General features: G+C 44.9%; 1 protein-coding gene across 2 annotated transcripts in view; it reads left to right on the plus strand.

Moving 5' to 3' along the window:
• RFTN1 (raftlin, lipid raft linker 1) overlaps positions 1 to 16,774 on the plus strand; it is a 199,975-nt gene that overhangs the window by 95,455 nt on the left and 87,746 nt on the right. For both annotated transcript variants that reach the window (XM_082625135.1, XM_082625136.1), the window contains one exon: positions 12,235 to 12,343. In XM_082625135.1, coding sequence (XP_082481261.1) covers positions 12,235 to 12,343 — 109 coding nt within the window. The remainder of the gene's footprint in view (positions 1 to 12,234; positions 12,344 to 16,774) is intronic.

Genomic DNA, 16,774 nt, shown 5'->3' on the forward strand with positions numbered 1-16,774 from the left:
GGATAAAGAAGATGTGACACATATATACAATGGAATATTACTCAGCCATAAAAAGAAATGAAATTGAGTTATTTGTACTGAAGTGGGTGGACCTAGAGTCTGTCATACAGAGTGAAGTAAGTCAGAAAGAGAAAGACAAATACCGTATGGTAACACATATATATGGAATTTAAGAAAAAAACATGTCATGAAGAACCTAGGGGTGAGACAGGAATAAAGACACAGACCTACTAGAGAATGGACTTGAGGATATGGGGAGGGGGAAGGGTAAGCTGGGACAAATCGAGAGAGAGGCATGGACATATATACACTACCAAACGTAAGGTAGATAGCTAGTGGGAAGCAGCCGCATAGCACAGGGAGATCAGCTCGGTGGTTTGTGACCACCTAGAGGGATGGGATAGGGAGGGTGGTAGGGAGGGAGACACAAGAGGGAAGAGATATGGGAACATATGTATATGTATAACTGATTCACTTTGTTATAAAGCAGAAACTAAGACACGATTGTAAAGTAATTTTACTCCAATAAAGATGTAAAAAAAAAAATTTCAGAACAGAGCTAAGCTGTGCTTTTCTATTAGTGAGCCACTAGGCACATATTATTAATGAAAATTAATTAAAATTAAATAAAATTAAGCATTCATTCCCTCAGTGGCACTCGCCACATTTTAGGTGCTCAGTAGCAACATGTGGGTAGTGGCTACTGTATTGGGCAGTGCAGAGATGCAACACGTCCATCGTCTAACTCAGCAGGTTGGAGGGTGCGGGTAGGAAGACCCAGAAAAGAAGGAAACGATGAGCAAACTTGAATTGGGATGTGTGCGTTAACCGTAAATAAAGAAGACTTCCTGTCTCTCAGCTGGACATGGCTGGTGAGCGTCTTAGGAAGGGCATTCACGTGTGTGGCTACTGCTGTTATTTTTGTTTGCAGATCATGTGACTTTTCTGAACCAGTAAGTGCCAGGCAGACCTGCCTTTATTCAGTGTTATCTTTGTGAAAAAATAACATTTATGCATCAGTACTACTAGTCGTCATTTCCACATGTTTCAGAGTCAGCCAGAGCCTTGCAGTGTTCATGAGAAAGCAGGACCCTGCCCCAAGTCTGATTTCATGTGGCGGTGGTCCTCTTTGCTGTAGTCCGGTGTGGTGGGGATTGAATTTCTCTCACAGCTACATTATACAGGGACCACTGGGGGTAAAACTTGTTTTTCTTGCCTTTTAAGGTTAAAGGTGAACTCCTTGTGTTGTGCAAGTCACTGATGGCTTATCTACCAGAGAGCCGGCTCGAGCAGTAAAGAGTGAGGCAGGATGTGGCAAGATTTCTCTAGCATAAATAGCAGCCGTGGCTCGTTAGGGGCCCACGATGCCTTGCACCCGCTTGGCAGTGCACAGCTCCCTGGGAGAGTGTGTGGTTAGAGTATCATGTGCACATCTCCCCCCATCATCTCTGGAATGTTCCACGGGATACCAAACCCTTATCCACAGATGGGGTGCATGTCTGTTGGCGAAAAAAAGAAGGGAGAAGAAAGACCAGTGACCCATCTAAGAGTTGTTTCCTTCTCTCTGCTTCCTACTTCAGCACTCCCCTGATAAACTCTGTAATTAGGTGCTTTATTGAAAGATTCACTAGGATTTGTTTATTTGGCTTTTTCTCCTTCCAGCATTTCTCAAGCTTCACTATTAGGGGAAACTTTTGACTCCAGCAGCCTCCTTTTGGTTTTGTAGATTTGGTTCACTTTGCAAAGAGGAGGTCACAGAGATTATTGGAACCTTTTCCCCGTTGATCTGAGAGCAGCTTTGGGGAGCAGCAGTTTATTCCCCTCCCCCCAACCCAACCAGCAGCACCTGCAGGAACAAGACACACCTCAACTCTCTCTCCCATCCATCCACTTCCTCTGTAGAAATTTTAGGTCTCATTTCTGCTCTCCTAAAATGTTCTTCCGACTCTTCCTCCATCATATGGAGTGCTGCTTGCTTAATCTTCCTAAAATCTGTACTCCGTATCTTCTTTCATCTAAGACCATCCATGACTCCCCTTTTCCTCAGAATGAAGGCCAGTCCCGTCCTGTAGCGACACACCCCTGTCCTTTCTTTCCAACCCCGTTTCTCACTTTCTGCTCCAGCCAGCACTGCGGGGCCCCCATCACAGATCTATTCCAACAGCAAATTCACCCATACATTCGCCAGGCTCGTGTTTACTGATCCAGCCGAATTAGCATAAACAAACCTCGCCTTCACATATCTTTTACCAAACTGACCTATTTATTATTTCCACCATGTAACTCATGCTTTTTTTCCAACTAGATCCTTCCTAATTTCTGTTCTCAGTGCCTGGAATGTAATTTTATCCATTGTCCCATGACTAATTTTCACACAGCTTCAAAGACTCTGCTTACGTGCTCTTTGCTTTTTAAAACTCCCTGATCCCTGACTGTGGAAGCAACTGAACTTTCATAGCTCTTCTCTATGGTTAGAATAAATAGCAGTGTTGGGTAGTTAGATGCCCATAGACTCTAAGTTTCTTTTTTTTTTTTTATTATTGAAGTGTAGTTGATTTACAAAATTATATGTTTCAGGTGTACAGCATAGTGATTCACAATTTTTAATTAAAGGTTATGCTCCATTTATAGTTATTATAAAATATTGGCTATATTCCCTGTATTGTACCATATCTCCTTGTAGCTTATTTTATACCCAATAGTTTGTACCTCTGAAGCCCCTCTGCCTATGTTGCCCCTCCCCCTTTCCCTCTCCCTACTGGTAATCACTAGTTTGTTCTCCGTATCTGGGAGTCTGTTTCTTTTTTTGTTATATTCACCAATTTGTTTTATTTTTTAGAGTCCACGTTTAAGCGATAACATGCAGTATTTTTCTTTGACATTTCACTAAGCAAAATATGAGACTGTAAGTTTCTTGAGAGGATGTAACTCCAGCCCTTCCTGTGGTCAGTGGTCAAGCAAGTGATAAGCTCATGAAACTAGAAAAAGCCTTCTTTTCCTTTCGTGGATAGATCTTTCTCAGATGTGTAGTTCATTTTCCTCCCTACTACTCCTTTAAAACAACAACAACAACACACCATTCTGATCATTCTACTTGAACCTGGCATTGCCTTGAGGGAAAAATCTGAAAATTCCGTCCTGTTTCCCAGAGATAGAGAATTTGGTTCTGTCAACTGACATTTAATGATTCTTTTTTTTCTCTCGTTGGAGAAGTGCCTAGTAATCTAAGTTTGTGTTTGTCACCATTTCTTTCTGATTGTTCCTCAATGAAGCAAAAATAGCCCTACTGATGAACTGCACATTCTCTCTCATTTCTTTTCATAACTCAAGTTCAAACTGTGCTTTGTGTCCTGGGAAAAAGAAGATGTTGCTTCAACTCATGATCTTTGAAGCTATCTAAGGGATTAATGAGTTGAAGTGAGATCTGTTGCATGTTTATTATTTAAAAGAAGTGTGTATGATAGTTTTTATTAACATGTTTATTGTTTAAAAAGATAGTTTATAGTAGACTATAAACAGGCGTCTGCTTTTTAGTGGCCTGATTTCAGCTCTGTCCATGAGACCAAAATAGGTATTCAGCTTACTGCTTGACATTTCATCCGAATAATTTGAGGATTAACCCTTTATGACTGTAACTCATAAAGCGTTACAGTGTTTGCTTGCAAACATGTTTTTTTAATGGCTTAGAAAAGGGTTCTGTCCCAGCCACTGTGAGATCAGGCAGGGTCAGTGTCGATGTCCTGACCACGGTCATGGGGAGTGGGGAGGGGAAGAATCTGCCAGCTCATTACAATGGGTGAAATATCGGACTTGGGTTTACGGTTAGTTATTCTGACAATGATATAGTTGGATAATCTGTTCGCTCTTATCTCTTGCCTGGCATCCAGCCTCTGTGACTCATATTGGAGCATTGTGTATGGAACCCAGAGGCCAGGGACTGATGGCCCAGAGGTCAGATTCAGTCCCAAAGATGTTGGATTACATAATAGTAATAAACATCGTTTGGAGCCAAAATTTGACATTTGTGGCCACCAAAAAACATGAGGTAATGACTCCTTTAAAAAAGTTCGAAGATTTGGCAACCCTGGCCTGGAGTACCTAGCAATGGTTGAGATAGAAACTGCCCAGCTCACCATGGTTTCCACTGCTCCCGCCGGCTCCCCAGTACGGGGGTGACTTGGCCGTGCCACTTGACATCACCCGTGCACTGGGACTTTTCCCCTGGTGGGTCACGTTTCTCTGTAGGCACGTCGCTCTCAGAAATTGGAATGTGGAAGGGCATCAGACAGGACTCTGTGTTTGGAGAAAAATAGGAGAGCGCATATTTCTTGGTGGACATGAAGACCATTTCTCTTTCTTTTATATGAGAACAAAGTGATCGGGTTATATCTTTTGGTCAAAAAAATATCCTCTTTAACTCAGTGTTTGTGGACCTTTGAGTTTGCTTCCCTTGGTTTGACCTTCTGACTCTCCAGCTGCCTGGGGAATGACCACACAACCCTTGGCAGATGTGGCAATGGTGACATGAGGAGTTTGTGCACAGTTTTTATGACAGCTGATGTTTGTGTCTGAGTAATGAGGGCGACATGACACGGAATAGGTGGTGTTTTATTATGGTCTTAAACAGCTCTGATGTCTGGGGCCAATCGTGTTGACCTCTGAGGTACTTTGGCATGTGGGCTCTTTGCTGCCCTGCCCTACGGTTAGGAAAGGTTTGTGCACAAATGCGCAGCGCCTGAATCTACTCTCGTGTGTTTGTTTGAGAAGCCTTTATCTAAATTTTCCTACATGTTCATGCTCAGTTTTGGCCCAAGTCCCATTTATATGGTGTCAAAGGAGCAAGGACTGTTTGGGATGATGAAGAAGTTCCAGAAATGGTTGGTGGTGACGCTTGCCCAACATTGTGAATGTACTTAATGACACTGAATGTATGCTTAGAAATGGCTAAAATGGTCAATGGTATGTTATGTATATTTTAGCACGATAACACATAAGAAGAGTGAGGAAACCAAGAAGTGGGAAGTATTTTTGAGTTTTTCTAACTGAAAGAGTCACAGGTAGAGCTGTCCATTCTTATATTTCCTTAAGGTCTGGTCCTTTTTCTGGGAGGTTTGTCTTCTTCTGAGGGGCTAGGAGTCTACATTGTTGGTCTTTACAAGTCCTTCTTTCTGTGTTTCCTCTTTTCCGTGGACTTGCTCAGTTACGGCCAAAGAACATCTCCAGGAGAGCACCCACTGCAACACAGCCCACCTAGACCGTCGTTCTCCACTCTGGTTGCCCATTAGAATCACTGGGGAGTTTCTAGAGCCCCTTGGCCCAGGCCATACCACAGACCAATTAAATCAAAATTTGTGGGAGCTCACCGAGTGATTTCAAGGTTGAATACAGCCAGGGTGGAGAATGCCTGCCCGACGGGACACCCAGTCTGATGCACAGAGCCCAGGGTTTGCTTGTTGGCTAGGTCCAGTGCCTAAAGTTAGGGCACATCAACGGAGATTATTCTTTTGTCCCCCAAACCCAATTATTTCAGTCATTGCCTTCATGTGATTTGAGGGGTCTCTTACATAAACAGTATAGTCAGGCAGGGGTGTTGGTGTAGTTTAGCACTAGAAACACTTACTCTGAGAATAAATATTACAGAATCAAAACAAACAAACATACACATCCCCCAGAGTGTCTGATGGCTTTCTTTCTTTTTTTTTTCAGTAACTTTTATTTGGGGATATGTTAGATTTAACAGAAAAGTCACAACCCTTAGGCCCTTCACCGAGTTTCCTCCATCATTAATATCTTACATTACTGTGGTACATTTGTCAAAACTAAGAAATTGACTTTGGTATATTACTAATAACTAAGTTGTGGATTTTATTTGGATTTCATCAATTTTTCTATTAATGTCCTTTTCCAGTTCTGGGACCCAGTCTAGGGTACCACAGCATTTTGTTGCCATGTTATGATGGTTTTTGAAAACTTAGCTGGACTGTGAGGTCTTAGCTGCTTCTCCAGTGTCTTAATTGGTCAGGAGTGCTCTGTTTATGTGCCTTGTTGTCGTTGCTGTGCTCTGAGAATCTGAATTCATTTTGTCTTACTCATTCTTGGCTTTCAGGACCTTGAATATCTGCTCCATGATATACTTTCATTCCCTCTTCATTTGAAAAACTCCCTTTGGAATAGCTGGAAATCAACCCCTCTCAACTCTCCAGTGTGTACAGGTGGGGACCCCAAGATGTGAGATGGGTCAGAGATCTTTTTAGTTAATGCTCCCTCCAGGCCATTTCTGAGAAATGACCCAGCAGCATGGAGATGGTTTCTTTTCAAGGAGCCAAGCTACTTGGAACCCAAATCGGCAGATTGATTTGACAGTCAGCCCATGTAACAGGATAGTCATATATAATATTAAATGTGAACTGATTTCTTCGCACCGTTTTCTGTAGGGTGGATTAAATCCAGTTTCTCTCTTGGGATTTCAAGAAGATAAGTAAATTGAAGAGAAGATTGTAAATATGTTAATTGAAGCAATGGACAGGGTGGCTCCTACCCTCCCCTAGATGTACTTCCTTGATTTGATCCAGGACTGCACGTTCCCTTGGTTTTCTCTCTTCCCCCATGGTTGCTCTTTCTTTGTCTCCTTGGCTGCTTTCTCCTCTTTTCTCCCCACCCTCTTCATGGTGGAGGGTCCCCAAGCTCAGTCCTTGACTCTTCTGTCTATATATTAATTGAGATCTCATTCAGTCTCATGCTTTGAATACCATGTGGAAGCTGATGACTCCCAGATTCACATCTCCAGCCCTCTCTCCTGAAGTCCAGACTCGAATATGTATTCAGCTCTCTACCAGATATCTCTCCTTGGCCGTCTGCTGGATAATGTCAAATTCAGTACCTAGGAAGCCGAATTACTGATCTTGTCCCCAAGCCTGTGACCATTCCCGCCCCAGCCTTCCCCATCATAGTTGTGTCAGCATCATCTACTCTCTCGGTGGCTGGAGCAATCCTTGGAGCCATCCTCATCTGCTTTCTTCCCTTCACACCTCACAAGCTGTTCTGTTCATAAGGAAGTCTTGAAGGTTCTACCTTGAAAATATATCCAGAATCCACCACTTCCCAGCGCTGCTACGCTGCTACCAGCCCCCTTGGGGTCACCATCACCTCCTGCGTGGACCACTGGGTTAGTCTCTTAGCTGCCCCCTACAGCCAGAAGGCTCCTTTTAAAATAAACATGTACCCACTTCTATATATAAAACCCACTTCTAAAAAAAACCAACAAGGACCTGCTGTAGAGCACAGGGAACTCTACACAATATTTTGTAGTAACCTATAAGGGAAAAGAATCTGAAAAAGTTATTTATATATATATATATATATATAATATAACTGAATCACTGTGCTATACACCTGAAACTAACACGATATTGTAAATCAACTATACTTCTATAAAAATAAAATAGATCCGATGGTGTCACTTCTCTGTTCAACAAGGGCTTCCCCTATCGTTCTGAGTAAAAGCCACTGTCTTCACCGTGGCCTGTAAGTTCTACACTCTCTGGCTCCCCTTTGGCTCTCCGACCTCATCTCCTGCCCCTGGTTCACTGAGCTCCAGCCACAGGGCTTTTTTGTACCATCTCACCTTAGGACCTTTGCACTGGCTGTTCCTCTGCCTGGAAGCTTCTTTCCTGGCTGTCAGCACGGTCACCTCCCGTAGATCTTTATTACAAGTGTCACCTTCTCAGTGAGGCTGCCCTGACCATCCTCATAAAAACTGCAGCTTCCCACTGCTCGTGATTCTCTACACCTTGCTGCTTCTTTTTTCTTTAACACTTGCCACCGTTGAACATACTCTCTGTGCTCGTGAGTATTTCTTGTTTATTGCCTGTCTCCCTCCACCAGGTTGTGAGCTCTGTGAGAGCAGAGATTTCGTCTCTTTTGTCTATTGATGCTAAAGAAGAGTGTCTGGCACAAAGTAGTAGTGTGATCAATATTCGTTGAATGAATGAGTAATTAGGAACTGTGAAAAGGGCTAGGAATGCACTTACAGATGATAGAAGTAGATCAGCAGCTGCTAATATTTGTTGAGCCCGGACTTCTTGCCATGCCCTATGCTAAGGGCTTTACATGCTTTTGTCTGATTTAATCCTTACAAGGATGCCAAGAGATAGCTACTCATAATATTCCCATTTGACAGTGAAAGAAACTGAGGCATAGAATGTTTAAATAAATTGTCCAAAGGCACACAGCTGGGAAATGATCCACCTCTAGTTAGCTTTAGGACCCGCAACCTCTAACTAATAAATCTAGAGGAAATTATGGAGGGGAGGTATGCAGGGAGACGGGGAAGCATATTTCATTGTTAGCAATGCTCAGAGTGTCTGCATTTAATCTTAGTGTATTTACTGTTAATTTTTAGATAAGGGAGCCTTTGTCAGGTAGTTAATCCTACATCTCCAGAAGTGCATTCTGCGTCCCTCTTTTTTTTTTTTTATTGTTTAGACCCAGATCTTTCTGTCCCTTCTGGAAGTGGAAGCCAGTGGGCTTCAGTCCAGGTGGGTGTTTGATAGTTTCCAGTATCCTTTTCCAGGACAACACAAGGACATGTCCTTTGGGGAAACATAAGTGGTGTTTCCCCTCCCCCACAGGAGGGTGCAGACCCCTGCTCAGCCAGTGATGCATCTTAAGGATTCTTAGGCACTTGACTGACTGCAGGACATCTACTCCCCTGTGCTGGGGGCCAGGCCATGGTTCCTGGACTCACTTCTAGGGCATGTCTGCTTCTTGATGCCAGGGTGGTCCTTGCCCTCTGGGACATGAAATACTCATCACCTGTCAGAGGCTCTTCTCAGGTGTCTGGCTGGGTCTTGGGGCCTGAGCCTAGACCCAGCCACCAGCAGGAGGCCTGGTCTGAGCATGAAGCTTCCATGTCTTCCTGCTCGGCAACTGCATGAGTTTTCTACGCTCTGTAATAAATTACCACAAGTTTACTGGTTCCAACAACATACATTTGATCTCAGTTACTGCAGCTTTTCTGGGCACTCTGTTTCAGGTCTCATCAGGCTGAAGTGGAAGTATTGGCTGGGGCTGCAGTCTCATCAGGGGCTTGACTGGGGAAAGGTCTGCTCCCAAGCTCTGTTTGGTGGTGGGCAGAATTCATCTCCTAGGGCTGAGATCTCTGTTTCTTGATGGCTGTCATCCAAGGACTGCCCACACGGTGCCCTGGCAGCCTGGCAGCCAGCAAGGGCAGAGTCTAGCTCTCATCTGCTAAGGTGGAGTCTTATGGTGTCACGTCATCACGAGAGGGATCTCCTGTCCCTTTGCCTGGTTATTTTGATTAGAAGCACGTCGCAGGCCCTGCCCCCACTCAGGGGGAGGGACTCTACAAAGGCATGAACACCAGAAAAGGAAGGTCATTGGGGGTCACCTTAGAGCAACCATGGTCACTGCCCTCCCTCCACCCAACCTCCCCCCAGTGCTGAGAAGCCCAGATGCTCCCACTGGCAGGCCTGCAGGCAAGCTTCAAGCTTTTGTGGATTTGATACAGTTTTTCACAGGGCTGCTGGCAGGGAGGGGCTTTCTGTGTGACTGTGCCACCCACCCAGCTCTGGCCTCACCCCTCACAGAGTGCTGACTTGAGGGCTTGGGCATCTGTCCTTGGAGTAGTCAGCGGTCCTTGCCACACCCCTCCCCTGCAGCCGCTCTTCAGTGTTCCAACCCTTTCATTTTAAACTGTGGAGGTAATTCCTGTAAGGCAGGGGAGACCTTTAGTTACTCACCTATTCCTCCAATATGCATGGCTTTGCTTTCAAGTGACCGTAGGCCGAGATGTGAGTTTTCATGTTTCATCTAGAAAATTTGTAATAATGCCTATTTTTGTCCACCTTTTGTGCTTCTTTCAGTTCAGATGTAGCTGAGTTAATTATCTGATGAAATGAACCAGAGCTTGCTTTCCTCCTCAGAGTACTTCTTGTTCTAGAAGCAAAGCTGAGAGTTATTAGATCCTGTACGAACAATTATCCCTTGCGAGTCTAGCGAGTCTGGCCTGTGAGTTGTTTAAAGACAGACCTGTCTTCCCTCCATTCATTTTATGGGTGTTTTACAGAGTGGATACAGTGTTGACTTATTTTATTTTATTGCTTTGGTTTCTTATTGAAGGATTCTTTTTTTTAATTGAAGTACAGTTGATTTATAATGTTGTGCCCCGGAGCAACTAAGCCCATGTGCCACAACTACTGAGCCTGTGCGCTAGAGCCAGCAAGCCACAACTACTGAGCCCGCGAGCCACAACTACTGAAGCCCGCGTACCTAGAGCCCACGCACCGCAATGAAGAGTAGCCCCCGCTCACCGCAAATACAGAAAGCCTGTGCGCAGCAATGGAGACCCAACACAGCCAAATATAAATAAATAAAAATAAATACATTTATAACAAAACAAAACAAAATGTCAGTGGGTATTTATAAATAACCTTGTACAGTCTGGTGTCCCTGTATGACAGCAGTGGGGATTTCACATCCTATTTTCCTCCTCCTATTCCTGTCTTTGTTGTTTGAGATCCCACATGATGCATATGACAGTATCTTGACTAAGTCTTCTCTTTCAAAAGTCTGGAATCTTCTGCTTTACTTCCTCTTAGCATGTCTTTTGTTTACGGTGGGGAGAGAGTAAGAACATGGGGGAAAAAGGGAGAACACGAGTCTAATCTCTGATGAAGTTTTTAGGCGAGCAGGCTGAGGTTCAGAATTGGTCGATTCTTTTGGAATTAGTTTATTCCAGTTTGGCCAGTTTGGAATCAGTTGATTCTTTTACATTTCAAAAGTATGCACCTCAGTCCCTACCCCTGAAAGGATATGTTAGAGAGAAAAGTAAAATATCACAGTTGCACACCTGGGGAAAACCAAATCCTCTTTAATTTTTCCACTTTTGAATTTCGTGTGAATCATATTCAGATGGTTAATGGCAGCATAAATTGCTTTGAATGATATATAAGACTCCTAGAAATTCATCTTTAAAATATTATAGCAAATAGGCATTCAGAAACTGTTTATTTTGTGGGATATACGTGTCTCAGGAATTCAGTATGAAGGCACCCATCCTGGCTGCACCTGCTCTCACAGGGGCTGCAGGGGCCCCTCCTCGGTAGGGACCCTCCTAAGTCAGGTGGGAGGGCCCTGCTTTGCCCTCGGCAGTGGAGAGTTGCTGTACACGTGGTGTGAGCCCTGAAGAGCCCGGCCCTGGTCTCCAAGTCCCCCTTCCCACGAGGAAAGGGCATGGTCTGCCGGCCCTTGACTGATGTTCACTTCCTGTTGTCTGACGTCTGGCAGGGCCAGCCAGTCACCTTCAATTTCTGACAACCACGTGGTTCCCAGGAGTCCATCAGCCCCATAGTGTCACCCAGGGGTCCCTCAAAGGAGTGACACGGAGTGGTGGGATTTCCTTCTGGTGACCACTTGCTGCTGGTTGTCCCAAGTGCACCCAGCATTGGGTCACGTGCACATCTATATGAGGGGGATGGGGAAGCAGCCCCACCACCTGGTTGGGGGGCGGTGATGGGGGGCAGGGCACACTGGACGCCTCCGTCTCGACCGCAAGGTGTTCGGTGTTTGCTTCAGACAACCCTTCACGTCCGCTCTCGTCCCAGGATTTCTACTTCAGTTGCCTTATATTCTTTTCTTCATGCATCTTTAGTTTTGATAGATTTTGCCGGATTGCCCTCTGTAGGGGTTGAACCCTTTAAAAGTCTTTTAAAAATTAATTTTTAATTTTCTAAATGATACGTGAATATATTCTCTTCCAAAAAAGTGAAAAAATCAGAGATACAGCCAAACTCACTTTTGATCACCAGCACCATCCCCGCCCGATTCCCACACTGGCCCTCACCATCCCCCAAGAGGTCACTGCTGTTATTGGTTTGCCAATGGGAAATATACATTACTGGACTCTGTGTGTGTGTGTGTGTGTGTGTGTGTGTGTGTTGTTTAAGGTATAAACCTTATTGTACTAAACCCATCATTCTATAATGATGTGTTTTCCTTGATGATATGTCTTGGAGGTCTTTCCATGAAGTATTAATAGGTCCCTCTATATTATTTGAGTTGTTAACCACAAATTATTTTTTCAGAACTGCCTTTTTGACAGTTACTTTCAGGAAAGAAATTAGGATTTCATTGAACACCCAGTGATTCTTTTTTTTTAATATGTATATTATGCAAAATCTTAACTTGTGCGTGTGTGTGTGTTTCTCTTTTCAGATCTCAGAACACTGATCTTCACAATGAAGGCTACATCTTGGAATTAGATTGCTATTCTTCCCTAGACCACCTGACAGACCAAAAAATCATCCCAGAGTTCATTAAGAAGGTGAGTGCTGCAGTCAGGATGCAATTGAACGGGCTCGCTGAGCGCGTGCCTGAGTGAATGGCTGGGGGCTGGCTGAGGGCAGGTGGGCTGCACTCCCCAGGCCTGTTCTGACCTGGGACTTTGGGCGGCCTCATGGGGGTCAGTCCACTCCCACTCAGGCTGGCCTTGGCTCTGGAACAAGGTGGCTTCCCCTCCTCCAAGGATGGCAGACCCTGTGTTTTTAGGGCTGGAGTGGCGTTAACAGCTGACAGGCCTGCCGGCCCACTGCCAGCAGCCCCTTCAAATCCTCAGGGTGGTGTGAGCCCCCCACATCCCACCTTCCACTCCCCCGTGGGTCTTCATTGTCACGAGCCCCCTTTCTTTCCTAGAGCGGGAGCGTGCCACAGTCCGGTGACCACTGGCATGCGATCATAGCAGGGAAAATTGCCTCGTTGCAGGGGGTTCATTTTCTGCCCTGAAATATGTCTGGTTTTGAACTTCTCTTTGAGCCACATGAGGTTTCCTGCCTAATTGCAGGGTGCGCTGAGTTTCAATACGCTGACGTTTACTGCAGGAGGAATGTCCTTGCCCAAACTGGGGCTAAGTTCATCGCTTAATGCTTGCCTTGTCCTCCCCTTCCCAGTCTCCCAAAATAATTGGCAGTCCCCCATGATGTAGAGGAGATTGTGGTTTGTCTGAGATCCAGTCAATCAGTGAATTCTTTAATAAATATTGTTGGCTGTTGTCAGGCCAGAAATAGTACTAGGTGCTGGCATTCAGAGAACAAAATAGCCGTGGTCCTGCCCTCGTGTCCTCACAGTGAAGGCTTTTCTGAACCCGAGTGATGAGCATGACCACGAGGGAAGCAGCGGACAGACCGGGTGTGGTGTGGGAGTCGGGGAGGCGCCTCGGGCTGAGACAGTAGGATTAGGCCTGATGGGGCTGCAGTGGGCGGGTTGGGGTCCCTCGGAACAGAGGGAGCAGCATGTGTGAGGGCCTGAGGGGAATGAAAAGAAGATCAGAGGACCTTTGGCAAGAAAGGGGCCATGAGGGGTGGAAGGAAGGGGCCGGACTCGGCTGTGAAAGCAACAGGAGGCCGCGGAGAGAAGTTCTGCAGAAAAGTGGAATAATTGGATGGTCCCTTTAAACAACCAATGATTGTTTTTTTGTTTTTTGTTTTTTTTTGGTTCACTCTCTGCCTCCCTCTCTTCAACATATGTGGAGTGTTCAGGCGCTACAAGGCCCTGGGAATAACCACTCTGGTATGATGGGAGCCGAGACCCGTAGCCCAGGAATCGGATGACCTCTTAGGTCAGACATTTGGGTAATTTTACTAGGACGATGGAGACTCTTTCTGCTATGGTAGAATTCAGATCATTTTTAAGAAGTGGGAGGAAAAGCAGTTTTAGTTCACACATGCCTAAGCCTGAGAACATGGGTGCTTTCATAACTCAGAGAGATGTCTGTATAAATAGGGCCATCTTCTTTGGATTGCTGCAAATAAAATGTTCTCATAAACTTGGTAGGGGCATTCTAGAGGTGGGATTTACCCCGTGATCTGAGCACTGGGGAAAAATAGTTGTAGAAATGGTTTTGTAATTAGACTCAGATGCTTGGAATATTTGAGGGGCGGGTTGGTAAGATGAGGGCATCGGCTCTGGCCATACTATCAAACAGGCTCTTTTAAAAACACGTGATTTGGCACTTTTGTCTTAACCAAACCAGATCACTGCAGGACTGACCCGTTGCCTTGTGGCCATATCAGGTTGTAAACAGCCTGCTGAGTGGACACTCAGATGCCGTGTGTCTGCGGTGCCTGCAGTGCAGGTGGGCGTCTGTCCCACAGAGGACAGAACCCCAGAGTTATAGTTTATATGCCCTGAAGGACATCAGCCACTTTTGTGTTAACTTTTACTTTCATCCCAACATTCTTTCCCCCCCCACTGATTGCGTGTGTGTGTGTGTGTGTGTGTGTACACATGGCAGTATCTCATGATTTATTCAATAATTGGTTAAATTGATCATTCTATGTTTGTATAAGAATTCTGTTTTTAACATTAAAAATTATTTTTTTTATTGAAGTATAGTTGATTTACAATGTCGTGTTAGTTTCAGGTGTACAGCACAGCAATTCAGTTATAAATATGTATATGTATATATACATGCATACATATATACGCACACACACACATATATTCTTTTTCATATGCTTTTTCTTTATACATTATTATAAAATATTGAGATAGTTCCCTGTGCTATACAGTTGGTCCTTGTTGTTTATCTGTTTCATATATAGTAGTGTATTTATGTTATTCCCAAACTCCTAATTTATCCCTTATGGTAACCATAAGTTTGTTTTCTGTGTCTGTGGGTCTATTTCTGTTTTGCAAATAAGTTCACCTGTATCTTTTGGTTAGATTCCACATATAAGTGACATATCATATTTATCTTTCTCTGTCTGGCTGACTTCGCTTAGTATGATAGTCTCCATGCGATTCTGTTTTTAACATTTTGGAGAGGATACACTTTAAAGCCCACTGTGCCATCCTGCCTCTGCCTGTGCAGCAGGCACAGGGTGCCTCTGTACCCCTGGTTTTCATATACAAATGACTGGGTTCAGGCAGACTAGACAACTTGCACACTCAGGTAGCACTGAGATTTCTGAGCCAGAATTGGTCTCCAGATGTGTATCTCGGAGTCTCTCATCTCTCTTTCTCTCAGTAGAGACATAGTTCATGGTTGTGGTCAGCAGAGTGGAAGGGAAGCTACCCACTCTGGAGAACCCAGGTGTTGAGGTGGCCTGGCCATTTGGCCCTGCCGTGTCGGTCCGTGGCCGGGGGCTCCACCTGGGAGGATCTAGTGTTTCTGGCTGTCACTGCTGGCTGTGGCTCTAGTTCTAGGCCAGTGGCCATGACAACCAGGAGAAGAGGTACAAAATGATGGGACTGGGCCCCCTTCCCTTTGCCCCCCTTTTCTGTTGTTGGACATGATTTCTGGAGAAAACACCGCCTCTGGTGCAAAGAGGAGAGGAATGGGGGCCTCTCTGCAAGGTCAACAGCGGTTGCAGCTGATGGCTGAATTGCACACGTGTGTACATTTTCCTGTCATCACACGGGTAGAAGACTACAGGAGTTCCCTGGGAAGAAAGACAGTAAAAATTATTTTGTGTATTTTTAGTAAATAGTTAATGAATAGCTTGGTCCCTATATATATGTATACGTGTGTGTGTGTGTGTGTGTGTGTGTGTGTATAACAAGTGGTGACACTTGTTAATTGCCATTCACTTAGGCCAAGATGAAGCTGTGTCACTGGCAGCTACTGCCTACAGCCATTCCTTTTTTATCTGGGTCATTATTTTGTGTGAAATAATGGCTCCTGTCCCTGTGACAAGTAGATCCATCTTACGATGAGACGGTAATTAACTCATTTTGTCACTGTGCCATCATCCAGGATAAGCTCATATTCTTCTCTGCACAGTAGAATTAAACTCAAAGTGATTAGAATTTTTCTTTTCTTCAGAACAATGCCTCAGTGTTGTTTTTCCACCAAATGTTTTAAATTAGCAGAACCTTTGGATAGAGGACATGGACAGAGGGAGGGAAAGGAGATTTCATTATTTTCCACAATGAGGAAAAATAAAATCACTTGTATCTGTGTCATGTAAAATTAGCTGAAGATGCCATAATTCACAGCCCCACTCCATCACGATTTCACACGGAGGGTGAAGGGAGCTGTATAAAAAAGATGACTCTCTTCCTTTCCGTGTGGCTTAATGATGCTCTGAGCGCTTTGGCTGATCAAATTAAACCTGGGCTACTGCACTGTGTTCTTCCCTCTGGTATCCTGCTGTGCTCCATCTAACTGACCCTTTATGTAAATTATTTATTATGGCCCACAGAACATTTAAGATACAGTTTTATGGGCAGACTTGGAGAGAATACATCTTCCAGGCCCTAGAACGGAATGCTCGAGAGATAGTTGCAAGGCCGGGAGCACTTCAGTGCTGCCTCTGTTCCTCTGAGACAAAGGTTCAGCCTGCCAGGGAACTCCCAGAGCCTGTTTCGTGTGGCTGGTGTGTTTGTGGGACCCTTTGGAATTTCTGTTCCCCAGAGTTCCCAGAGATTGTAAAGAAGACAGGGTGATATAGAATGAAGAGTCTACACGTTCATCTCCGAATGACTTTACATTCTTTGGGGCTTCTTGGGAAAGTGTCTGGATGTTTCGAAAGCACTTTAAAGTTTGCCGAGTCACGGCACACATTTTCTGGTTGGTGCTGCGCAGTATTTCCGTTCCGGGAGCCACGCTGGTAGTGATGTCTCCCTTCTAGACCGGAGGAGACAGCTCAGAGAGGACGGGGGCTTTGCCAGGGGCCACGACTGCAGAGCGATGGGGCCTGGGATGGCCCCAGCGGGTGCCCATGGAGCTGGGGAGGAGGGTCTGGGGAGGGTCTGT

The sequence above is a fragment of the Mesoplodon mirus genome (assembly GCF_964341445.2).
Source record: "Mesoplodon mirus genome assembly, chromosome: 6".
NCBI classification, from domain to species: domain Eukaryota; kingdom Metazoa; phylum Chordata; class Mammalia; order Artiodactyla; family Ziphiidae; genus Mesoplodon; species Mesoplodon mirus.